The 27,356-nt window shown below is 46.3% G+C and overlaps 1 protein-coding gene across 1 annotated transcript in view; it reads right to left on the reverse strand.

The window, feature by feature from the left end:
* Positions 1-21,244: 21,244 nt before the first annotated feature.
* The window catches only part of LOC140386809 (apoptosis-inducing factor 3-like), an 89,421-nt gene continuing 83,309 nt past the window's right edge, over positions 21,245-27,356 (reverse strand). Inside the window, exons 17-19 of the mRNA XM_072469516.1 lie at positions 24,979-25,054; positions 24,769-24,873; positions 21,245-22,667 (exon numbers count right to left, since the gene is read on the reverse strand). Of these exons, the coding sequence (XP_072325617.1) occupies positions 22,634-22,667; positions 24,769-24,873; positions 24,979-25,054 (215 nt within the window). The 3' untranslated portion in view covers positions 21,245-22,633. The remainder of the gene's footprint in view (positions 22,668-24,768; positions 24,874-24,978; positions 25,055-27,356) is intronic.

The following is a 27,356-nucleotide window of genomic DNA, read 5'->3' on the forward strand; positions in this document are numbered from 1 at the left end:
TGGGCCAAATGGTCTCCTTTTGTGCTGTAACCAATCTATGATTCCATATTTCTGAAATCTATCTCTTTGATAAAACTTTTGAACATCTGGCCGAATTTCTTTTATGTGGTTTGGTGTTATACCTTGTTTTATAATGTTTTCATAAAGCACCATTTTGTCATGTCAAAGACACTAAATAAATCTAAGTTGCTATTTTTGGCCAACTTGTTTTTTTATGTATATCTGAAAAATTCTTGCATCAGTTCATTCAGGTAGCTGGCATTTCCATTCTCTAACACCCTTAGAGAGACTTGGAATGACTGCAAGGAACAAGCTGATATGTGACACCCCAAATGATATTGCTGGAAGTATGAAACATTTGCCTCTCTATATTTCAGGCAGCTGTATAGTTACGCAACTTCCAGCCTATTTAGATTTGCTGACTGTGAAATCATTGAACTTCTGCCTGCCATTGATTAGGATGCTTTGTTATGGATTCCATTTATTATCGAAGATATGACTTGTATTTAGTGGCTTCTTTCCAGCTATTGCAATGATGGCATCCTATTTTTGACTTCATTCTGATAATTAAACTTTCATCATACACTTAAGAAATATGTGTTGAAGCTTTATGAAGCTCTTCCAGCTGCCATAATGTGACCTGTTGCAAGATCTTCCTCACCCCTTTTAACAGAATAGGTCCTTTAAATCATAATGGTGTCCCCACGCTCTGCTCCCTTCCTGAACTTTCCCATCCCTCCATGTGTATTTGGTCTATTGTTGGAAGAGGTTATGGCCTAGTCCCAGGATTATGCTCAAATCTTAATAAAGTGCATGAACTGTACGACATCTTCTATTTAGTCAGCTCAAATGGTACAATTCTAGCATGGTAGCACAATGGTTAACACTGTTGTTTCACAGTGCCAGGGACTCGGGTTCGATTCCCGGCTTGGGTAACTGTCTGTGCGGAGTCTGCACATTCTCCCCTCGTCTGCGTGTGTTTCTTCCGTGTGCTCCGGTTTCCTCCACAAGTCCCGAAAGACGTGCTTGTTAGGTGAATTGGACATTCTGAATTCTCCTTCGGCGTACCCGACAAGACGCCATAGTGTGACGACTAGGGGATTTGTTAAGGTCATGTTATTTGGTTTACGGAATGGGATATGGAAAATGTTGTACAAACACAATTGGTCCATTTTATTGCTGCAACATGTTTTGTTCACAGTGCAGGGTATACAAGTTGCTGTTTGAGTCATAACATGATGTACCATTGCTTCATTTGCTAACCAATCTATTATATGCACTTCAGAACAACTTTCCTGGCTGAACTATGCATTTGTGCAATGGGATGGAGGAAGATGTAAAATCTGAGGTTGTTGGAGAAATATATACCATCAAGGCACGTTCACACTAGGGTTCCAAGAGATTAAGGGGGAAATAGCATTTTCCTTTTAAGACAATATTGGGAAATGTCTGTAACCAACAATTCAACAACAGAAATCTCACAAAGTTATGCCTTACTATGACGGTGAAAAACAAGAAGAATTTCAAATCCCTAGGTGTCTGATCATAAACCTCCAAATGAGACTGCAAATTACAAACAACTTGCACTTAGCATCTGCTGCTTTTATTCAAAATTGTTTGTGCATGGAATTATGGAATTAACCAGTAATTCAAATGTAACAATCTGATATAAAAACATTACCTTTACTGTGCTTACAAAAGATTAGGATCATCAGAAAATTGAAGTTAAATGGCTTTGATTTAAGAGTATTTATAAAAATCATTCAGAAAGCAGGGCTGATGATATGGATTTGCTTATTCATTAAAATTATTATTGCTGAACTGAAGATGTAATGTATTAAATTAGATGACTACTGAAATGTACTGAAACATGGTAGTGGCTTGTTTGGAATATCTTGAATGAGTACTACACAAAATCATTAAAAACAGACTGATGTGTTGGGTGTTCTGGATCACAAACAGGTCACCAACACTGGAAGTGGTGCAACTCTATTTTATTATAAGCTTAACTATATTAACATACTTGAACTGTGGGTAAATGCAATACTAGCTTTAACTGGTGACCCTTGCCTAGTCCTAACCAGGTGATGCATTCAGCACATGGTGAATGTCTGTGTTGCAGGCTGTGAGCTCTGTGCTCCGAGCTGGCTGCTACTAGAAAGAGCGAGAACTCTCCCGTCCCCCATCTTTATAGTGCGTGTGCTCTCACTGGTGATTGGCTGCGGTGTTTTGTATGCTGATTGGTCCCACTGCATGTCCATCAGTGTGTGTGTGTGTCTGCACCATGATATACTGGTGTATATTATGATATCCCCCTTTTATATAAAGAATATGTGCCTGCGTGACAATACATATCGTGTAGTGAATGTACCTGACTATGTGTGTGCGTGTTATTTACATGACTATGTACGTGAGGCTAATCTATTTACACGGGAAGGTGCCTGGTGCAGAGAAATAGGGTGTCACACCAACAACGAAATGAACATTATGAACAAACTACTGGAATGATGAAACAGGATAACAGAACAGATCAAAGAGTCCAACATCGTAAACTCAAAAGTCAAGTCTCTGAAGTGGGCGACAAATTCTGGTTGACCGCCTCAAGGGTGGGTCAGGAGCCACCGGCTGAGGAACGGGCTGGGCCACGGCAGAGTGAGGAGGATGCAGAGTATTCGGAATCTCCACATAGTCCAGGTTGGGGACAACAGGAGGGCGTGGCACCGGTGGAGGATCACGTAGCGAGCGTGGAACGAGACGAAGGGCACGCCGATTGCGGCGGCGAGTGGAACCATCTTGCAGACAAACCCCTCTGGGTCACACGGACAGAGGATCGGCTATGATCAGGTCCTTGCCCGGGGTGTAGAGGAGCTGGAAATCGTACCGCCGGAGTTTAAGCAGAATGCGCTGGAGGCGAGGGGTCATATCATTCATGTCTTTTTGTATAATGTTGACCAGCGGGCGATGGTCGGTCTCGACAGTGAATTGGGGGAGCCGTACACGTAATCATGAAATTTGTCGACCCCAGTCAACAGGCCCAGGCACTCCTTTTCGATCTGCGCATAGCGCTGTTCCGTGGGGGTCATGGCACGTGACGCATATGCAATGGGGGCCCATGATGAGGCCTCATCGCGTTGCAGGAGCACCGCCCCAATGCCGGATTGGCTGGCATCCGTTGACATTTTTGTTTCCTTCGTGGGGTCAAAAAATGCCAATACCGGGGCCGTGGTAAGCTTGGTCTTAAGCTCCTCCCATTCACGCTCGTGGGCGGGAAGCCATTGGAAGTCTGGCGTCTTCCTGACCAGGTTCCGGAGAGCTGTGGTATGTGAGGCGAGGTTGGGGATGAACTTCCCCAGGAAGCTGACCATGCCCAAAAATCGGAGGACCGCCTTTTTATCCGCTGGCTTCTGCATGGTGTGATGGCTGCCACCTTGTCCGCATCCGGCCACACACCCAACCGGGAGATGTGGTCCCCTAGGAACTTGAGTTCCGTCTGGCCGAAGAACATTTGGCTCTGTTGAGGCGAAGGCCTTGGTCCCATATTCGTTTGAAAATGCGCTGGAGGCGACTGATATGCTCCTGCGGGGTGGTGGACCAAATGATGATGTCGTCAACATAGACGCGCACACCCTCAATGCCCTCCATCATTTGCTCCATGATCTGGTGGAATACTTCTGATGCCGATTTAATCCAAAACGGTAGCACAATCTGCCAAACGGGGTATTAAAGGTACACAGCTTTCTGCTGGACCTGTCCAGTTGAATTTGCCAGAATCCTTGCAAGGCGTCAAGTTTGGTGAAGATGTTGGCCCGAGCCATCGCGCACGTGATCTCCTCGCGCTTGGGGATAGGGTAATGCTCCCTCATTATGTTGTGATTCAGATCCTTTGGGTCAATGCAGATCCGGAGTTCGCCGGAGGGCTTCTTTACGCACACCATGGAACTGACCCAGTCGGTTGGTTCCGTCACTCTGGAGAGCACTCCTTGGTCCTGGAGGTCCTGCAGCTGCTGCTTGAGGCGGTCCTTGAGGGGTGCTGGGACTCTGCGAGGTGCATGAACCACAGGATTGTTTGAGCAGGATTTTGTAAGTGTATGGAAGCGTGCCCGTGCCTTCGAAAACCTCGCGGTGCTGGTCGATGATGGCAGTGAGTTGCGCCCTGAAGTCCGCATCCTGGAAGGCAGACGTGTCCTCTGGAGAGAGAGAGTGTAGTCGTTGAACGAGGTTTAGGAGTTTGCACGCCTGTGCGCCTAGCACAGAGTCCTTCGAGGAGCCCGCGATCTCGAAGGGAAGGATGGCTTTTCGCGAGTTGTGTGTCACTTCGAGTTGGCATGAACCGGTAGCAGGAATGACGTTGCCATTGCAGTCCACTAGTTGGCAGGTCGACGGAAGAATGATTGGTTTAACCCCAAGGATCTGAAAGGCTGACCACGCTAGGAGATTAGCGGAAGCACCAGTGTCCAGGCGGAATTGTATCTGGGATCGGTTGACGGTCAGGGTGGCACACCACTCGTCGTCTGGATCAGTGCTGTGCACCGACAGCGGCTGGTGGTTTTGATTCGGGGACAGCCTGTTCTTTGTTATAACAGTGACTCGAAAAGGCTCCCTCGGGTCCTCAGTGTCACTCGTCTGCGGGAAGTCGGAATCGGACTCGGTTTGGAGGTAGGTAACTGCTTGTTGCAGGGTTCTTCGGAGGTTTATTTCATTTCCTGGTTCAATTTGAGGCATTGTGCTGTCATTCCAGGTGAAGGAAGGTTGTTTTACAGCTTTAAAAGATTTTTTCTTTGATTTGGGAAGTTTCCCCTTTAAATGGGCGTGGTCCGGGGCCTCTGACGTCATGACGCGTGTGACGTAGCACGTAGGAGGCGTTTGCACATGCGCAGATCGCAGTTCCTTTACTGATGGACGTTTTCGTGATTGCGCATGCGCGGCGTCGTCCAACTGCGCAAGTGCAGTCCCTTTAGAAAGATGGCCGCCGACCAAAATTGTTTTGTGCTCTGGGATTTTGGCCTCGAGGTAAGTACTGGCGCTTCGATTACCTTTTCTTGCTGGTTGGAGTGTGTTTTCCTCACAGTATTTGCCAAATTTGTCCAGGACTGCCTGGAAGTCGCTCCTGTTTTGCCCCTTGGAGAACTTGAATTTTTAAAAGATTTCTTCTGCTCTTGCACCGGTAATGGTGAGGAAAAGCTCTGTTTTTTCAGAATCGGCCAGGTCTTCTAGTTCGGCTGCCAGCAGGACGATTTTATACTGTTGCCGGAATGCCCGCCAGTTTTCACGGAGATCGCTGTGGCACTGGAGCTGCTGCGGAACCCGGATCTTGAACATCTTGCCTGGGTATCGTTGCTGGTTGTCACTGTACGCTGAGGTGCCGGCGATGCAGAGCGGCGGTGGCGGAATGGATGCCGGAATGCTGATTAGTTTCAGGTGGGTCTCAGAAGTGCTAGTATGCAACCAATCCTGGTATCATGATGTGTTGGCTGTTCTGGATCACAAACAGGTCACCAACACTGGAAGTGGTGCAACTCTATTTTATTATAAGCTTAACTATATTAACATACTTGAACTGTGGGTAAATGCAATAGCAGCTTTAACGGTTGACCCTTGCCTAGTCCTAACCAGGTGATGCACTCAGCACATGGTGAATGTCTGTGTTGCAGGCTGTGAGCTCTGTGCTCCGAGCTGGCTGATACTCTCCCGTCCCCTGTCTTTATAGTGTGTGTGCTCTCACTGGTGATTGGCTGCGGTGTTGTGTATGTCCCACTGCACGTCCATCAGTGTGTGTGTGTGTGTGTGTCTGCACCATGATATACTGGTGTATATTATGACACAGACTATACAGAGACACTCTTGAAACTGACCATCTGATAGCATTCTGTTCATTTATAATTTTTTGTTTTCAACTAATTTCCCACTGGAGACTCCCATTATGTGTTTATCCTCTCTTTAGTTGGGAATAGATGAATAGATTGACCCAAAGATGTGCAGGTTAGGTGGATTGGCCATGCTAAATTGCCCTTAGTGCCCAAAATTGCCCTTAGCGTTGGGTGGGGTTACTGGGTTATGGGGATAGGGTGGAGGTGTGCGGTTGGGTAGGGTGCTCTTTCAGAGAGCCGGTGCAGACTCGATGGGCTGACTGGCCTCCTTCTGCACTGTAAATTCTATGATAATTTCCTTGAATGTCCATGTCACTAACCCTTTTTAGACTGGCATCTATCCATGAAGAGAATTTCTTTTATTTGCAGGCTGGGCCAATATTTATTGCCCATCCGTTTTTGAAAAAACGTATTTTATTACAAACATGTATCAAAACAGGTTACAGCGAACAAACACCCTGGGAAACATGCTTCCCTACAATCAACTATACAGTCTGTACAAATTTTTCCCCTTTTTCATCCCCCGTGATGAACAGCCCCTCAAACACATTCACAAACATCCCCCACCTTTCCTCAAACCCCCTGAAGAGCCCCTTAACTCATACTTTATCTTCTCCAATCGCAGGAAGTCGTTCAGGTCACCCAACCAAGCCGCTACCCCCGGTGTCGATGCTGACCACCACTCCAGCAAAATCCGCCGCCATGCAATCAGAGAGGCGATGGCCAAGACATCGGCCTTCCTCCTCTACATGAGCTCCGGCTTCTCTGTGACCCAAATATCGCCACCAAAGAGTCCGGGTCCACCTCCTCCTCCACTGTCCTGGCTAAGACTGTGAACACTCCCACCCAGAATCTTCCCAAATTTTTGCAACCCCAAAACATGTGCGCGTGATTCACTGGCTCCCGCCCACACCTCCCACACTCATCTCCTACCTCCTGAAATAACCCACTCATTCTCGCCCGTGTCATATGCACCGTGCACCACCTTAAACTGCATCAGACACATCCTTGCACAGGAGGAGGCCCCATTTATCCTACGCAGTGCCTCACTCCATGCTCCCCAATTGATATCCCCTCCCAACTTTGCTTCCCATTTCTCCTTGATCTTCACCACCTGCTCGCCTCCCTGCTTCCCCAGCCACTTGTATATATCCCCAATTTTATTGCCCATCCCTAATTGCCCCTTGAGGGGCAGTTCAGAGTCAGCCACATTGCTGTGGGTCTGCAGTCACATGTTGGCCAGACCAGGTAAGGATGACAGATTTCCAGTCCTAAAGGAAACTAGTGAACCAGATGGGTTTTTACGACAATCGGCAATGGTTTCACGGTTGTCACTAGACTTTTAATTCCAGATTTTTTAAATTATTGAATTCAAATTTCACCATCTGCAGTGGCAGGATTTGAACTCGGGTCCCCAGAATATTACTCTAGGTCTCTGGTTTACGAGTCCAGTGACAATACTACTATGCCACCGCCTCCCCAATTTTGTCATAGAGGAGAGGAGTGAAGGCTTGTCAGATTCATATAGCTGACATATTTTCAGAATGGTCTTTGAGATTTAAGTACAAGCAACAAGTATAGAATAAAGCTTTACTGCCACAATACTATGTGAACTGCTACAGTGATTCACCCACAAATTGACAACAAGTCATTTTGGGCGGGTTTCAGTGGTGATTCCCGACGAGTGTTTAGGCGCGATCCAGATGTGTAGTCACCCACACGTGATCATGTTTTTGGAACTTGGGGAGTTTCTCACTAAAACATCCCACACTTGGAGGGCGGGATTCTCCATCCCGGGACACCCAGATTGCATTCCCCGATGGGAAGAAAAATCGGGCATCGAGAGGATGCCAGGTGCTGACCTGAATGCGAATGCTCCAAGCATGGCCCTGCTCATGGTGGCGGCCCGAGAGTGGGAATCCCTCGCATTCTACGCCATGCATAACCCGGAGCGCATTGCCTCAGAACATTCAACGCAATCTCGCGAGACGTTGCAAGGAGAATCCCGCCAATCTGCATATTAAAGCAAGACAGTAAGCCTCACTCTAATGCGCAGATTCCCGAGGTACCTGAGGCTTTGGGATTCAATCCCTTTGCCTCGGAGATCTCAGGTGAATGCTGTTTGGTACTGATCCTCCCAAACGGGGACCAGACAGAATGGCACTTGTGGGGATCTCAGGCCCCCAGCTTTATGCCCTTTGGGAAGGGTGGTGCCCTGGCACTGCTGGTGCTACCTGGGTACCCATGCAGTACCAGCCTAGCACCTTGTTGTGTTCGGGCGGGGGGAGGTTGGTTTTTTTTTGTGGCCCTCGGAGATCAAGATGCCATTTTTAAATGTTGTCCCGATCTCTCGCTACAACGGGGAGTTCCGTCGAGTGGAGCTCCCCATTGTAAAAAAATGGGACTATGTGCGACCTCGTCCGTGCGTTTCCCCGTTTAGGCCTCTTATCTAAGATGCTGACAATAACAGCTCCTCAAGAGACCATGGTGCCATTTTTGAAGGCTGCCCAGATCTTAAAGTTAGGTTGAGGGCCCCCACATCCCTCTCCCACCCCTGGACATCATGACCCCCTGCAGACACTGGCAACACCTCAAACCCTTGACCCCAGAAAGGCAACCACCCATCTCGCATGACCCACCCCACCCCCACCCAGCATGAGGGTGACCTGACTCCAACCTATCCACCCTCATCAGCATTGGGACATTGTGGCCCCCACCAAGTGTGTATACCAGTTAAAGGCCCCCTTTCACTCCCCCCCTTTCATGGGCACTGCCCCATGGCATGTGAGCAGTGCCGACATGGCATCTCTTCAATTGCAATGTTGGCATTTCGAGAGTGCCAGGTTGCCACTGCCCAGGTGCTAGGGCAGTACTAGGGTACTGCCCTGTCTCAGACCACCTGGGCGCTCCAATGGCCTCCGAGCACCCCCCCCCTCTCCCCATTGGCATGGCGATCACGTCTGGTTTCCATTTTTGGTGATCATTACTAATTCGTGCCAGCGTGAGGCCCTGCCAGCGGAGCCAGTGAATACAAGGTAAGGGGAGACTGTGGTCTCGAATGGGCTGCAGAAATGAGTTTAATGACTGATTTAAATATGCTGATCTGGATCACGCCCAGCGAGGACATGATCCTGATCGCGTTGGGCGTAACGAGTCAGGGGCATCGCGCACACTCGACGTCCAGTGCGAAACCTGTCTTTGGCCTCTCCCGCTATGCGCCCAATGTAACGGGATCGCGCCAGGATCAATCCGATGGCAAAACCGCGCCCAAGGTTTTCCGTAGGTTAAGATAGTTCATCACCTGCAAACAACATCAAATTGGCTGGTATAGCTAACACTGCGGTGGAATGTAACATAAAACAAGAAGACGTTGGAAAACTTGCAAACTGGGCAATTAGTTTGGCCATAGATAGTGCAAGGTGACACACTTTGGTAGGGAACATAGATAAATTACCTGCACCTTGGAAAATAAGAAACTGACTATGGTCGAAGAGCAAAGAGATCGAGGGATGCAGGTGAACAACTCATCAAAACCAGCATAGTAAAGCAATTAAAACTGCTAACAAAGCACTCTGATTTGCCATATAATTTAAAAGGTAGTGAAATTATGTTAAACTTGTACAGGACTCTGCTCATGCCACACGTAGAATCCGGTGCATAATTCTGTTCGTCATACTATAAAAAGTACATAGAAGCACCGGAGAAAATGCAAAAAGAATTTCTAAGGATGCTATCAGAGCTGACAGATTACAGCAATCAGGAAAGATTGAATAAGTTAGGACTTTTTTCTTTTACACCATAATTATTCCCTCCAGCCGCGCAAACAGTGGCAACATTGTGTAACATATACAAGAAGCACTGCAGAAACTTACCAATGCCCCTTTTGGCAGCACCTTCCAAACCTGTGGTAATTATCTTTATTATTGTCACAAGTAGGCTTACATTAACAGTGCAGTGAAGTTACTGTGAAAATCCCCTAGTTGCCACATTCCGGTGCCTGTTCGGGTACACAGAGGGAGAATTCAGAATGTCCAATTTACCTAACAGCAGTCTTTCAGGACTAGTAGGAGGAAACCGGAGCACGTAGAGGAACACACGCAGGCACAGGGAGAACGTTCAGACTCTGCACAGACAGTGACCCAAGCTAGGAAGCAAACATGGGATCCTGGCGCTGTGAAGCAACAGTGCTAACCACTGTGCTACTTTGCCTACCGTGACATCTGACACCTGGAAGGACAAGGGTAGCTGACACATGGGAACACTACCAACTGCAAGTTCCTCTCCCAGCCCCACACCATCCCAATTTGGGACTAAATCGCCGTTCCTACTCTGTCACTGCATCACAATACTGGAGCGCCCTTCCTAACAGCACTGTGGGAGTGCCTACACCAGATGGACTGCAGCGGATCAAGAAGGTGGTTCACCACCACCTTCTTAAAGGAACTTGAAGTTGGGCAGTAAATATCGGCCGAGCCAGTGACATCGCATCCCATGAAAGAATAAAAAAACTTCCGGAGGTGGGCTGGGGAACAGGCAACCGAATCTCTCTCCCAGGAGGCTGGCCATTCATTTAAATATTTCAATGAGGTTCTGAGCCGAAGGTTCTATCTGTACTTCTGGCTTGACCTTAGATGGGAAAGGAAGAGACTGGAATGTTTATATATGCGGGATAAGCAATGCATTTTGTTTAAATAGCTGTCGCTCATGATCATTACCTTTGAACATTATGCACTTTGCAAATAATTGGTAGGATTCAATGAATCTCAATAGAACCCCTAAACAAATAGGATGGGGGGGGAAATCTAATGAAAGTGCAGAGTTGGATTACCTCTCAGAAAAGCATGTTGTACATAGGCTCCATGTAGAATTTGTAGCAGTGTGCAAATGTTTTGGTCCCCCCGACTTTGAGTGTAGTTGTCATTGTTTATATTCAAAAGTCTAATGGAAGTTCCAGCACAGTCAGCAATTACTCCACTGATTAGTTATATTCGAGGACTTGATTGGACCAGTGCCTTGGGTATTGTGATACATTATAAGCCAGTTGTATCCAGCAGTAAATAGTGACATTGAATGATTGAGTGACAGCACAACACGCCTTTTACCTTACCAAATGAACTTTGGAGTTCAGAGCAACATCCTCATCATAAAACCGCAGCTCGGCAGGTACAGAAGACCAACGGCAGAAGCCCCTAGTCGCCACATTCCGGCTCCTGGTCCGGTATGCTGAGGGAGAATTCAGAATGTCTAATTCACCTAACAGCACGTCTTTCAGGACTTGAAGGAGGAAACCGGAGCACGTAGAGGAACACACGCAGACACAGGGAGAACATGCAGATTCCGCACAGACAGTGACCCAAGCCAGGCAGCGAACCTGGGATCCTGGTGCTGTGAAGCAACAGTGCTAACCACTGTGCTACTTTGCACAGATAACCACTTATGAATCCAACAAGGAATTCAACAGGTATGTCCTCACATAAAGTAGCAAATATGTGGAGTCGTTGATGTTAATAGCATCGGTAGGCTAGAAAATGGATGAGGTACAAAGGAACAGAAGGATATGCTGATGGGGTGAAATGAAGTAGGGTGGCAGGAGGGACGTGGGTCTGATATTAAAATAAAATCCTGCAATGCATCCTGATCAAAGATAAATAAAAACATGAAAGTCATTCATCCCATTGTTGATCACACACCAGGAACATCCCTTGGTCCGCGTCATGGTACCAAAATGTTTCTTAAATTAGCCCTTGATGTGCAATTTACTAAAGATCCTGTATATCTGCTAATTTGGCTTGTTTGTCTAAATGGCGGCAGTGGAAAAACATCCCACTGGGATAAAAGCTTTATCAAGCAGGTGAGACACTGCCTCTTGGTGGTTACAAATATATTCATTGAAGTAAAATGTTACCAGCAAAATCCTCATTGTGTTAACGGCAATGTTAGAATATGATTTACTTGGCATCTTTTGAATGATCTTTTCCCCCCCCATAGGTAGATCATTTTTAGTCATGACCCAGTCAGGCATAAAATGAGCTATATTTCTTGTTCTTCTTTCCTCTGCTCGAAGATTGTCCTGTTATTCAATTACCTGGCTGCCAGCAATCATTCAGCCGCAACTATTTACTATTATTCTCCCACCACTACTATTATTTTGCTCCCCCTCCCCCTCCCTTCCACCACCACCACCATAATGCAACATTCTGCTCAATCACCCTGTAGCTATTATCAGTATTTATAAATAAATTGGGTGTTATCAACAGGGGTAGAGAACAAAATTATGGAAACTGGTATAAAATACTAACTCTGCCTCAGCTGGAGTAGTGTGTCTAGTTTTGGGCACCACACTTTAGGAATAATGTGATGGTATTTAGAGGGGGTCCAGAAAAGACTGATGAGAATGGTCCCTGGGGTGAGAAACTTCAGTGCAGTAGATTAGAGCAATTGCGGGGGGACTGTTCCCCTTGGGGAAGAGAAGGCCGAGAGAGATTGGATTGATGTATTCATAACCATGAGGAGACTGGACAGAGTAAATAGCGAGAAACTGTCCCCCTTGGTGAGAGGATTAAGAAGCAGAGGGCACAGGTTTAAGGTCATTGGCAAACGAAGCAATGGAGACTGTCGTGTGAGAGTACCTTTACGAAATGGGTGTTTATCAAATAGCTGTAGTGGATGTACCTTTAATAAAGGGGTGATTATCAAATAGCTGCAGTGATGTCAGAGTGTGGGTGGAGCTGGGCTGTCTGTCTGCTTTTACTTTCGTTTTTGAGCTGGCAGCTACAATGTGTTTAGTTTAGTTTTCAGAGTTAGAGCTGCATCCAGCCAAACGAGGTGTAATTTTGATCTCTCTGCATGAAAAGAATGTCTTCAGATCACTTGCTAATTTAAAAATGATAACTGCTCTCAGTCGAGAATTTAAACCTACTGTCTTTGTTAAAGGGGTTATTTGTCTTATGGATGTTGCTAGGAAATATTAAGGGTTACTTATAGAGTACTGTATTTTTGGGGGGCAGTATTTGAGTTGATAGTTGCTAAGATGTTTACTGTGTGTTTATAAAATGTTAACTGGGTTCATATAATAAACATTGTTTTGTTTAAAAAGTACTTTAGATCTCTGTTGCATCACACCTGTAGATTGGGCCTTTGTGTTCCCCATAACCAAAATCTATTAAAAGTTGTAGGTCAGGTGAACTCCATGATACACTTTGGGGTTCTCTAAACCCTGGCCCATAATATGACGCAAGGAAAACTCTTTTCACACAGCGAGTGCTCGGGTCTGGAATAATCTGCCACAGATTGTCTAGAAGCAGGTTCAATCGAGAAAGTCAAAGCGAATTGGATTATTATCTGAAATGTTCAAGGCTATGGGGAAAAGGCAGAGGGAGTGGGACAAGACAAATTGCTCCCACAGATGGGCAGAATGACCTCCTTCTCTGCTATTATAATTTTATGATTCCATTGAGTAACACGTACATGACCCATGTCATAACTGGCTACCCTAAACTTGGATCAAGCCTGGTGTTCTATGGGAGGTGCCAACAATCTCTTCATACCTCTTCTGATGAAGAATAAATAGTATTTTCCGCTCCTATTTATTCTGCAACTTCTTTTACATGAACTTAGAGGTAACTAAATTATCATCCAATAAAGATATGTCAATTAATTACACATAACACAAAACACAGCAATCCCTCTTTCATTTGCACTTTATGAAGACTGCAAAATTTGAACTCCCATGTGGATTTATAGATTTGGTCACATATTTTGTGACCATCTTGTGGTTTGCTTAGATATCGTCTCTCACGTCTTTCTCTCCGCTCTCTCGCTCGCCCTGGGGCTCTCCACTCCCTCGCAACCATGCCTTCCCTCGCCCCCAAGCTCTCCGCTCCCTCCCTCGCCCCCGGGGTCTCCGCTCCCTCCCTCACCTCCAGGGTCTCCGCTCCCTCCCTCGCCCCCGGGGTCTCCGCTCTCTTCCTCACCCCCGGGTCTCTTTGTTCCATTGGTGCTTTATTGGGGCGTTTTAGATTTTTTTTTTTAAGGTTTGCACTCTCCATAATTTGGAAGTTAAAAATATATTTCAAAACTATTTAATACCTCACCAAATGTGGTTGAGGATACATCTATGCCAGGGGCTGGTTTAGCTCGGTGGGCTAGACAGCTGGTTTGTAATGCAGAACCAGGCCAGCAGCGTGGGTTCAATTCCCATACCAGCTTACCCGAACAGGCGCCGGAATGTGGCGACTAGGGGCTTTTCACAGTAACTTCATACCTGTGACAATAAAAGATTATTATGTTTAAGATTAGTTCACCTGCACTTAACAAGTATAAGAATATGTTGACTTTTTGCTAAACCTGATGCATGCCTGTATTCTAAATGATTTCTCCATGACACTCAATTTTGGGTAGTTTGGCCCTTGCCTTAGCCTAATTCGGACTGACAATGTTATTTTGCTATCTATGATTGCAAATGTTATTGTTGCCCGTTTAAAAATGTCTGTGCAGTAACTACCACTGCTGGTTCTCTGGCGGTTGGAAAGATGATCCATGCAAATTGCCACTGACTTTAGCGGGATTGGAAGGTCTCACCAGCAGCCAATGGCACACTTTCTTTCCAGTTGGGTGGGCTACAACATTCGGCCATTGCTTTTCATTCTGCATTGCTAGTTTCTTTCAGCTGTGCTCTGGGTGTGCTATTCCTGGTTGTGTCGTATTTGAAGAGACAATTATAGCCTTTTTACTGGATCTTGCTCACCCTTTTTGTGATTTGGCTAGGTCACTTGGCTCTGTATTCACTCAGGTTCTTCTTTTCATCTGCACAGTGGATTATTCTGCTCTCTTTCAGCCTTTTTTGAATTTTTCTCACCCTCTCATGATCTAGCAAGGTCCTTTGACTCTTGTGTTCTATCAGATCTGGTAATGAATTGCCATGTGTCCTCGTGGAGTCCTTCAGCCTTCTCATCTGAGATGGAACTTCTTTTTGGGTGACCTGCGGCTTCAGTTTTTATTTTTCCATGCTTTGAGATTCAGGGTTCTATCTCAAATGTCCATTCCCACCATGTTGTAAGGTTAATCTCCAACATACCTTCATGCTGGCTCCTGCCACTGTTCTACATACAGTCCACTAACATGTGAATCTCTACATCACCCCATGATCACCAGTCCCGCATTAATCCTGCTCGGCCACGTACCCTCACACCACATGATTCACAATGTGCATATATTTTAAGCTTCGAATATAAACTAATCTGTTGATGATGTAACTGTGCATTAACCAGACCTTTCTAAATGTCAAGGCTCACAAAGTGCAAGCAGGACAACCAAAAGAAATAGGAGGGTTGCATGGTGACACAGCGGTTAGCACTGCTGCCTCACAGCACCAGGGACGCAGGTTCAATTCATACTTTGGGTAACAGTCTGAGGAGTTTGCGCATTCTCCCAGTGTCTGCATGGGTTTCTCCGGGTGCTCCGGTTTCCTCCTTCAGTCGAAAGATGTGCAGGTTAGGTGGATTGGCCATGCTAAATTGCACCTAAGTGTCCAAAAGATTGGGTGGGATAACAGGGAAAGGGTGGTCAAGGGTCAGTGCAGGCTCGATGGGCCAAATGGCCTCCTTCTGTACTGTTAGGATTCTAGGAAGCAGGATGGTACAATTCGTATCTGCGGAGATTTTAAGACAACAATCAATCCGGTTCTATGTGCGGATCAATGCCTGCCACCATTGATTGAAGATTTATTTTGCAGGCCTAGCAGGGAGACAGAAGTTCAGCAAGATTGGTGTGGTAGTATGTATTGGGGGTCATGTGGGACTGGAAGCCCTAATGTCATTGGCTGACAGATCCCGGGTCCTGGTTGGCCGTTGACCTCTAGCTCCGCCCTGAAGGCGGAGTATAAGAAGCCAGAGTCTTCCCCCGCAGGCCAGTTTACTATCGAGCTGTGGGGGAACAGACACGCTTAATAAAGCCTCATCGACTTCACTCTATTCGTCTCACGGAGTCTTTGTGCGCTACAATTTATTAAGCGTGCCTAAAAAGGACTATGGAGCTCAGGATCATTCCGGAATGCCTGAGGATCAGCCCCCATGCAGTGAACGCGGCAGCAGCCTTCAAGCACTGGCAGACTTGCTTCGAGGCCTACCTCAGAACGACCACCGGCCGGGTCACAGAAGACCAAAAACTGCAGGTCCTGCACTCGAGGGTGAGCACGGAGATTTTCTCCCTCATCGAAGGCGCGGAGGATTTCCAGACGGCGTTCGCAGCACTGAAAAGTCTCTATGTCCGCCCAGTTAACCAAATCTATGCTCGCTACCAGCTCGCGACGAGACGGGAAGCTCCCGGAGAATCGATGGACGAATTCTACGCCGCGCTGCTGATTTTGGGATGAGCCTGCAGCTGCCCGTCGGTGAACGCAAACGAACACACGGACATGTTAATGCGCGATGCTTTTGTGGCAGGTATGAAATCCTCCCAAATCCGCCAAAGACTTCTAGAAAAAGAGTCGCTAGGACTCTCAGAGGCACGGGCCCTAGCAGCCTCCCTAGACGTGGCCGCGCGTAATATCCGCGCCTACGGCCCCGACCGCGCGGCAGCCCATTGGGCCCCGTACGTACCCGTCGCGGCAAACCCCCTACCCCCCCCCGGACACCCCACAGGCTTGCGCGGTCCAAACGCCGAGTCGCACCGGGGGCGCCCGCTGTTATTTCTGCGGCCAGGCGAAACACCCCTGACAGCGCTGCCCGGCCCGCGCAGCTATCTGCAAGAGCTGCGGGAAAAAGGGCCATTATGCGGTTGTGTGCCGGTCCCGCGAGGTCACCGCTGTCCCGGGAGAACAGGGAGCCCTGCAAGCCGTTTACGCGCCCCAACCCCCCCAGCACGCCATGTACGACCCGCAGGCGCAGCCGCTCTGGGTCCCGACCACCGCGGTCCCGGGAGAACAGGGAGCCCTGCACGCCGCTTACGCTCCCCAACCCCCCTCCCCGCAGCCCATGTATGACCTGCCGCCGGCGCTACCGCTTTGGGTCCCGGCCAACACTCTCCACGGAAAGGAGGGGGTTTTGCGCGTCCCCAATGCCCCCCTAACCCCCACCCCGCGCCTGACCCGCCGACGCCACCTACTTGGGCCCCGACCACCGCTGTCCCCGGTGAGGGAGCTCCGCGCGGTCCTAGCGCTCGCGGTCCTAGCGCTCCCCAGCCCCCCCAGCGCACCATGTGCGACCCACAGACGCTGCCATTTTGGGTCCCGGCCACCACGAGGGGAGGAGATGCGCCGCCATCTTGGACCGCCCCAGACCTGTACGACGCGTGGGGACGGCCATTTTGTCCACCCCCGCCATCTTGTGACCCCCCAGCCACGTGCGATGTATGGGGGCGGCCATTTTGTCCATCCCCGACGCCATCTTGGACGGCAACAACGGACCCCACTCTACTACTACAACCACGTCTCGCTTCAATTACGCTCGATCAAGCTCGGCCCCGGACACTCCAGACGACGACGACAACGGTGCTAATAAACGGCCACGAGACGCCATGCCTAGTCGACTCCGGGAGCACGGAGAGCTTTATACACCCCGACACGGTAAGACGCTGTTCCTTGACCACCTATCCCAGCGCACAAAAGATTTCCCTAGCTGCAGGATCCCACTCCGTACAGATCCAGGGATTCTGCACCCTAACGGTGCAGGGGAGGGAGTTCAAAAAGTACAAACTAAACGTCCTTCCCCAACTCTGTGCCCCCACCTTGCTGGGATTAGATTTCCAATGCAATCTACAGAGCCTTACGTTCAAATTCGGCGGCCCAATACCCCCACTCACTATCTGCGGCCTCGCAACCCACAAGGTGCAACCCCCGTCCTTGTTTGTGAACCTCACCCCGGATTGCAAACCCGTCGCCACTAGGAGCAGACGGTACAGCGCCCAGGACCGGACCTTCATTCGGTCCGAAGTCCAGCGGCTACTAAAGGAGGGCATAATCCAGGCCAGCAATAGTCCCTGGAGAGCGCAGGTGGTAGTAGTGAAGACAGGGGAGAAACAAAGGATGGTCATTGACTATAGCCAGACCATCAACAGGTACACACAACTAGACGCGTACCCTCTCCCCCGCATATCCGACATGGTCAACCGGATTGCCCAATATAAAGTCTTCTCCATCGTGGACCTCAAGTCCGCCTACCATCAGCTCCCCATCCGCCCAAGTGACCACAAGTACACAGCCTTCGAGGCAGACGGGCGATTATACCATTTCCTACGGGTCCCTTTTGGCGTCACAAACGGGGTCTCGGTCTTCCAACGGGAGATGGACCGAATGGTTGATCAACATGGGTTGCGGGCCACGTTCCCGTATCTCGACAATGTAACCATCTGCGGCCACGATCAGCAGGACCACGACGCCAACCTCCAAAAATTCCTCCAGACCGCCAAAGCCTTGAACCTCACGTACAACGAGGACAGGTGCGTTTTTAGCACCGATCGGCTAGCCATTCTGGGCTACGTAGTGCGCAATGGGATAATAGGCCCCGACCCCGAACGTATACGCGCACTCATGGAATTTCCCCTCCCGCACTGCCCAAAAGCCCTGAAACGCTGCCTGGGGTTCTTTTCATACTACGCCCAGTGGGTCCCCCAGTACGCAGACAAGGCCCGCCCCCTAATACAGACCACGACCTTCCCTCTGTCGACAGAGGCTTGCCAGGCCTTCTGCCGCATCAAAGCGGATATCGCAAAGGCCATGATGCGCGCCATCGACGAGTCCCTCCCCTTCCAGGTCGAGAGCGACGCCTCCGACGTAGCTCTAGCGGCCACCCTTAACCAAGCGGGCAGACCCGTGGCCTTTTTCTCCCGGACCCTCCACACCTCAGAAATCCGCCACTCTTCAGTAGAAAAGGAAGCCCAAGCCATAGTGGAAGCTGTGCGACATTGGAGGCATTACCTGGCCGGCAGGAGATTCACTCTCCTCACTGACCAACGCTCGGTAGCCTTCATGTTCGATAATGCACAGCGGGGCAAAATCAAAAACGACAAGATCTTAAGGTGGAGAATCGAGCTCTCCACCTTCAACTATGAGATTTTGTATCGTCCCGGAAAGCTGAACGAGCCGTCCGATGCCCTATCCCGCGGCACATGTGCCAACGCACAAATTAACCGCCTCCAAACCCTTCACGAGGACCTCTGCCACCCGGGGGTCACTCGGTTTTACCACTTCATCAAGTCCCGCAATTTCCCATACTCTTTAGAGGAGGTCCGTACAGTCACAAGGGACTGCCACATCTGCGCGGAATGCAAGCCGCATTTTTTCAGGCCGGATGGAGCGCACCTGATTAAGGCTTTCCCCCCCTTTGAACGCCTCAGTCTCGATTTCAAAGGGCCCCTCCCCTCCACCGACCGCAAGGCATATTTTCTTAATGTGGTGGACGAATACTCCCGCTTCCCTTTTGCCATTCCCTGCTCTGGCATGACCGCGGCCACAGTCATTAAAGCCCTGAACAGCATCTTCACACTGTTCGGTTACCCCGCATACGTCCACAGCGACAGGGGGTCCTCTTTCATGAGTGACGAGCTGCGCCAGTTCCTGCTCAGCAAGGGCATAGCCTCAAGCAGGACAACCAGCTACAACCCCCGGGGGAACGGGCAAGTAGAGAGGGAGAACGGCACGGTCTGGAAGGCCGTCCTACTGGCCCTACGGTCCAGGGACCTCCCAGTTTCACGGTGGCAGGAGGTCCTCCCGGACGCTCTCCACTCCATCCGGTCGTTATTATGTACGAGCACTAATCAAACGCCTCATGAGCGTCTCCTTGTTTTCCCTAGGAGGTCCTCCTCTGGAACGTCGCTGCCGACCTGGCTGGCGGCCCCAGGACCCATCCTGCTCCGAAAGCATGTGCGGGCACATAAGGCGGACCCGTTGGTCGAAAGGGTTCACCTCCTCCACGCGAACCCCCAGTACGCCTACGTGGAGTACCCCGACGGCCGACAGGACACGGTCTCCCTGCGGGATCTGGCGCCCGCCGGCAACACGCACACCCCCCCGACACCATCAACCCAACCCCCCCCCTTCCTGCCACCGCCGCACCCCGCGACCGCCCCCTTCCCAGGAGGATCGGTTCCCCTCCCCTCAGCACCAACCAAGAATAAAGCCCAAGCTGAAACCGTAAGGCTCCTGGAGGCGACAACACCGGTACAAGCACCACCACCACCGGGGCCGAGGCGATCGACATGGACGACCAGACCACCCGACCGACTCGTGGCGTCGATCTAAAACTAAATATGGACTTTTCACAAGAACATTTTGCTTTTCTTCCTATACCCTCTGTAAATAGTTGCAACAGGACAAAATTGTACAATACTGTATTGCCATGTGAATTTTTTTTTCCTCCCAGGACCAGCCCTGTAAACCCTTACCATCATACGAAGCATCACCCCGCCGGGTTCATTTTTGACAAGGGGTGAATGTGGTAGTATGTATTGGGGGTCATGTGGGACTGGAAGCCCTAATGTCATTGGCTGACAGATCCCGGATCCTGGTTGGCCGTTGACCTCTAGCTCCGCCCTGAAGGCGGAGCATAAGAAGCCAGAGTCTTCCCCCGCAGGCCAGTTTACTATCGAGCTGCGGGGGAACAGACACGCTTAATAAAGCCTCATCGACTTCACTCTATTCGTCTCACGGAGTCTTTGTGCGCTACAATTGGCTTATCTGCAAATGAATATGGCCACTGAATCAATGCCTGCTCACCATCTTCGTCGCTCACAAAGGCCTATTCCAGTACAAGAGATTGCCTTTTGGAATAACGTGCAGAACAATCTGGAAGAAGCCAATTCATGGCTGTACCTTGGAGATGTACACAGTTGTGGGTTGTCAATAAACAGTTTATGTTCAACCATTCAATCTTCCTAACTAACCTGATGAGACTCCAAACAACCTTACAAAAAATTTTGATTTAAGAAGTTTGCTTGTGGCCTTCAAGTCTCACATATATGCATATCAACGAGACCCATGAAGACAAAGCGTGTAGATATTCATCAGCTGTACTGTATTTTTTGTCTGTTGAGGATACGTTTGAAAAAGACAGGATAGAAGTTCCAATTCTAACGACTGTGGGAAAACGTAATCACATTAACATGTAACAGTGATGCTTTAAAATGCATTCCACTTACTGGGGAAAAAGTTGATTCAAAAAGAGAAAATTTGGCCCTCTCAACTAAATAATCAAATAAAAAGTAAAGATACGGTGAAGGTAAAGTCACCATAGTCCCAGATGATCATAGACTGCTTTCCCCTTTGAGGGGGAGAGTGACTGGTGATGATTTAACCTGAGGCAAGGGGCAAGGTTGAGCCAAATAAAGTATTAACATTGGGAAATACAAATAGTTTCAGAATTAAGTTTACAAAAAAGAGATCATTTTGCATTATGATTATATTTATTGAAGTTACGAAAGTGAGACATCAAATGATTTTACAGTGAACAAGATGATTCAACACAAAACTTTAAATCAGTGAGCACAAATTTGTTTCTTTCACCTGAAATTATAGAATCTTGTTATTAATGTGTATGAAAAAACACTTTTATTTAAATGCAATGTGAACTATTTAGAAGCTTTATGTTTTGCTTGAAAAATAAACTTGTGACAACTTTTTTTATAATATAACGTGGACAGAGGTGAAATTATTTTGCATCAGTCAGAGCAAGCTATCCAAAAGCGAATCCCTGCATCACATATCCAGTATATCTTTGCTGGAGAGAGGCAGAAAAGTTCTCTCAGGATATCAATCTCTCTTATAGACAAACTTGATGGGTTTTGGAATTGGCGCCGTTTTCCCTTTTTCATTGTGAATGTCCAAAGATAGACGTTTCAGCAATGTGACAAGCACTGCTCTGAATTTCGGTACGGGATTTGTATCTCAACCGGATGCTACTTTCAACAAATACATTCAAGAGGAAAAAATGGAACAACTCCCTAAAAATGCACATAAGGTGAGAAGTCACTGAACATGTTCAAGTTTGGTCTTTCTTGGCTTGAATGCAACAGAATAATGAAAAGAATCATTGCGCAAAGGATACGCTAAACAGAAAATCTTTGATAAGTACAAGTCCGTTGCACTTGACCATCTTCCTTTGGAGCTGCTGGCAAAGTACACTGCCACCATTTTCTGATTTTATTTAAGATTTTCAGCAATTCTTTCCATCATGTTATTGGCACAACGTTTTTGAATGAAGCAAAATTAAATGCCAAAAATAACATGTGGAAGGAGGGATTTACAGAGGAACAGATCAGTACATATTTCTTTTTTTAAAAAGAGCACTCAAGCCTTGAATGTATAATTTTACATGTGACTTAAACTGCAAGTTGAAATGTATCTTTTCCAACATCAAAACAGAACCAATGCTTTACCCACCAAATCATGCTCACTTAATTGGAATATTTGATTATAATGTGTTCGTCACCAGTCGTGCTGATTAGTTATGCATTCAAATTCCCACTACTTATTTAATGGCCAATTACAGAAATAAAACTAGATATCAGAACAAAAGGTTTACCTTTAAAAATGCTATTCATTGGATTTTTAATGGTACTTCTATATATTTTTGTTTATTCTTCAGAGTAAAAATTAAATTTTGGACAATGCCAGCTTTTTTGGATTCTCAGATCATTGAAATTATTTCTTGCATTCTGCAGATGAACATATGACAATTATTCAAAATAATGAAATATAATAGGAAACTCAATCAAGTGTTGCAAGACTCCCTTAGGATTCTAAAAGAAGTTCACTTGAAGCACAAATAAGCATATCAGATGTTTTTAAGCCATGGCCTATCTTCATCCCTGTTTAAAAAAAAAGATGGGTAAATACATAGTCAAATACACCTTGTACTGCATATAATCAGGACAACAAACAAAACAGCAATTGGAACAAGAGTCGTACCGAGAGGTCTAGAAGGAGGGGAGGCAGATTTCCTCCTCTTGCGTTTGACATAGGAACTTCAAATGGGAAAAGAGCAGTTAATTAAATTGAGCTGGAGGGGTGCATGCCCTTCAATGAAAAATGGTCTTCTTCCCATTCATTCAGTGGAGAAACATTTGGGCTCCTATGTTGGAGACCGACGCTCACTTCACTGCCTGGTTTTCCACAAATGTGCTTTTCCCAACCATACCCATATGCCCAAGAGCAAAGTTTGTCACAGGGTATCTCTTCAAGGTAGCAGCCATTGCAGAAAGTTAAGGCAGAGCGCAACACAGACAAAGTTAATGTCACAGGAGATGGAATTAGTTAACAAAATTAAATTAAATGCACAGTTGCATTAACATGTATCAAAATAATGTTGATTGGTCTATTTTTTTAGATCAATACTTTTCTTGTGCCACAACAAATAATTCTAAAATTGCGTGCATCTTTAAGGCTTAACACTCCCATTGTACAAATTCACAGGAGTGCTGTGATTGAAAGGAAGGATAAATTGGAGGTTGGGTGAGAATATGGTAGTATTGATTGACTGAATCCCTGTCTAGTATCATCTCCTGCCCGAGGCATGGGATTGGTGAATTCACTTTCATTAAAATCATTGATCAAGCATTGAATTCGAAGAAAACATCTAAACAGACAATTCCAGATTTCTCATTCCCATTTATCACAAAGGTAGCATTTTACTACGAGTGTGCAGCAAAATATTAATACCATTTTATAAGATATTGTACCAGCTTAAAGGTTGGTGAACTTTTTCAAAACATGAGCTGAGATTTCCCACGGCTGCGCACAGGTTTGTTTTCCAGTGGCAGAGAGAGCTTGCCATTGATCAACGAGGATAAGGAACCCCCCGGCCAATGGTGACCGGCCCCCGAAAAACCTGCCGCAAGGGAGGCCGGAATATCCCGGCCATAGCTCTAAAACCAACAAATTAGATTTACTCTAATCCTAGTTTTTTTTTGAAATTATATAACATAGTTGCAGCACAAAATTAACCACTTCCGCGGATTAAAGGCAATGGGGAGTGGATAGAAAGTAGTTAAGTATTTTTTACATCTTTAATAGAATGCAAATGGGTCTCAGTCACCCTATTGCATCCTCCCGCTGGCGCAGGGTTTGAACCTCGATCCGACCCCAGCGGGGGCCCGGATCATCAAAATGGGATCGACCCCCGTGGCAATCCCGATTTCTGCCGGATGCTGGATTCGTCCCTGCTCATGCCGGAGAATCCAGACCATAGTGTGTGTTCATTTTGACTGTGGAGATGCAGATATTAAGTGAAAAATATTTGAAGATTAAAAAAAAAAATTGAGATAGAAACTCAAGTATTAAAAAAAGTGAATTTAGTTTGTTCCAAACAAAATCATTTTTATATTTAAAAAAACTTCTTTATTTTCCTGATTGAAAGTACACACAAGATAAATATGCACCCCAAGTTCTCCCTGGGCTAGATTTATTGTACATTTAGTATTTGAGCAGAGAGGCAAGTCATGCTGTATATTGCTGCATTTGCAAGCATAAGGTGAATAGAATTTTAACAGCTGAATTTAAAAGCATAATGTGCAAGGTGGAATTAGGAGAGAACGAGAGAAAACATTTGTAAAACCACACTTTAAACCCAAGAAGCAAAAAGCATGTTAGTGTGCAAGTTTTCTTCATCCATTTTAATGCATCCTTGGGCTATGAAGTTCAAGGAGCAGATTTCTTACCAACTATGACAACATTTTAACATCCAAATTGCGTGCCAAAATTCTAATAATGATAAGCAACTGCAAGTATTTGACAATGAACCTCTGCAGTAGCTTTATATTTTAATTTTAGAGAATTGTGGCCTACATTAAGTTTTTAATAGTCAAAGACAAGAAGGTTGTGGCCCTTGGTTTTGTTAAATTCAGGAATAATTTCTCATTACTAAGACAAAAGTCTCACAGTAAACAAAGATTATTTTTAAAAGTGACTTACTCAGCTTCACTCTTCGATATGGTCTTTCCCAAGGCCAGAACTTCAGCCACCTGGGCAACCACAGGGTCATAGTTCAAACTGGCAACTGCAACAACCTTATCCTCCCTGAAAAATATACAGAATATTACACCTAGAAAAATTTCCAATTTCAGCAAAACAATTTAGTATCATTGTTTTTATTCTTCAAAAATGTTCACACTAAAGGCTTACTTGATGTAAAATGCCACAAACTTCAGTTCATCAATGGTGCCTTGTATGATGACTTCTTCATAACCTGCGCCATATCCTGCCAAATTATCAAATATAAACTTTTGAAGAAAACTTTAAATAACTTGGAAATTCAGCAAGACCATCACATTTTGTGTGCACTGACTGGAAACAGTCTCGGCCAAGTGGATTTAGCCGATAACACAGAATTATAGAATGGTTACAACACAGAAAGGCCATTCATACCATCAAGTCCATGCTGGTCCTGTGAGAGATCTTAGCTGGTTACACTCCCCTGCCCTTCCCCCACCATAAAAAGAGGGATCCCTAATCGTTTTGTATCATGAACAGAATCTTTTAACAAGTTCCTGAAATCAAGCACATTATTCAAACTTGGAATAGGGGTACAGTTATCATTGTAAATAAAAAAAACTTGCCATTAAATAAGCACTTTAGGGTGACACAGGCTTTGCAGGGTTTCATGCTGTGATAGTTTTCATCGGAGTGTGTGTACATAAGGAGGAGCTTTGGGGTAGCTGGTGGGGAAATCGACAAAGAGAGAAATAGCCAAGAAAAAAAGTAATAGGGCCCATATGTTTCGTTTTCATAAATAAAAGTTAGCAAATTATTAAGTACACAGCCAGATTTTTAAAGATGGCATTTGCACATCAACTTCACGTGACCAGAACTTAGTACTGAAAACAAGATTAAAACACACATATGACAGCTGACTCCAAACTAAGTAAGTCAATACTGCTGTGCGAAATGGTATTGAACGTCCACACACAAAAAATACTGAGGAAAATGTTGAAAAGACTGCATCAAGTTGTAAGAAATATCTTGTAAACTCTTTCACTAAAACTACATTTTTAAAAAAATTGTGGGAGGAAGGTATTTGAGGGGGAGAGAAACGGATAGCAATGAATTAGTGACATGTACTTTGCTGATGTAAACTAAATAGAAAGGAGGGATTTCCCTTTATGCTTCAGGTCCTCAAAATGCCCCAGTGCACTTATCAGCTGATAAATTACTTTCTGAAGTGTATGCACTGGTGTGCAAGCAAATTCTCCATTCATGTTGTACATTATCCATCGCAATATCTATCAGCTGGGCCTCAAGTCACAAAATACTGACAATGCAAAACCAGTCCTTGAGTGACAAATTATGCTGCAGTGGTTCTTTTGGACCAATGTCACAGTAATCCTTGTCGACTAAAATTGTGCACATGACTACTCAGTTAAAACAATGCAACGTAAAATTACTTCATAACCGGTCATTTATTTTCATCGGCGGGCTCTGACAAACGCATTATTGCAGTGGCGCTGGCTGCTGAGTAACAGCTGGAGGCAGAAACTCTGACCAATTTTTTTTTTCTCTTCCCTAAGCTTGAGGCAGTCTTTATGCCTGGCTGCTAGATGTTCTTGGATCAGTACAAGTCAGGAGGCGGAACTTTCTCTGTGGTTTTAATGCTCAGCCTCAGGCACTGGTGGAATCTGTAAAAGTATTTTGCCAAATTGGTGGAATCTGTAAAAGTATTTTGCCAAATTGGTGGAATCTGTAAAAGTATTTTGCCAAATTGCAGAGTGCTTTGCACACTCTTGGCTTTATTGCCCATGTCGTGAAAGGAAGTGATGTGCCACGAGGAGAGCAGTGACCCCCCTTCACCATATTGTACTGCCTGCCCAACAGAGGCCTGTCCACTCCAAAAGGCTTCCTGTAAGATCATATCGTTCAGACTTAAATTGGTAATAGATTTTAATGTACAAGATTTATAATTACACTGCAGAAATAGTCAATAGCAACTCTGCTTTTTGTTTTTGAAAATATTTTTATTCAAGTTTTTGATATTTTAAACACCCAACACAGCAAAGAAAAAAACAATACGAACCCCAATCCCCCAATAACCTCAACCAAACATCCCACTTTGCCCCCCCCCCTCCGCTCCCCCTTAACAGCTGACGGTAACCAGCTCCTTGAAATGTAGCACAAACAAACCCCATCTCTTGTGAACCCCTCACTCGTGCCCCTCAAAGCAAATTTCACCTTTTCTGGATACAAAAACTCAGCATCGCTTCTTAACACCATCCTTATAAAGCAACATATGCAGGCCACTTTAAACATATCTTAAATATAAGAAATTGTCCAACAATTAACTTGTACGAGTTGAGGACAACAGAAAGATTAGGCAGTCATCATGGAAATGTTTATTTTTGTATATATTCATGTAGCATTAAAGATGACACCAGGGCATAGCACGACTTGCCCAGAGTTCTATTCAAAATTTGCATTTGCATCAGAAACTCGTCATCTCAAAAGACCTTCTTAATGTCCCTTCCTGCACAGAATCTCTTCACACGTCTTAAAAGAGACACAGTGACGAT

The sequence above is a fragment of the Scyliorhinus torazame genome, chromosome 12 (assembly GCF_047496885.1).
Source record: "Scyliorhinus torazame isolate Kashiwa2021f chromosome 12, sScyTor2.1, whole genome shotgun sequence".
Lineage (NCBI taxonomy): Eukaryota > Metazoa > Chordata > Chondrichthyes > Carcharhiniformes > Scyliorhinidae > Scyliorhinus > Scyliorhinus torazame.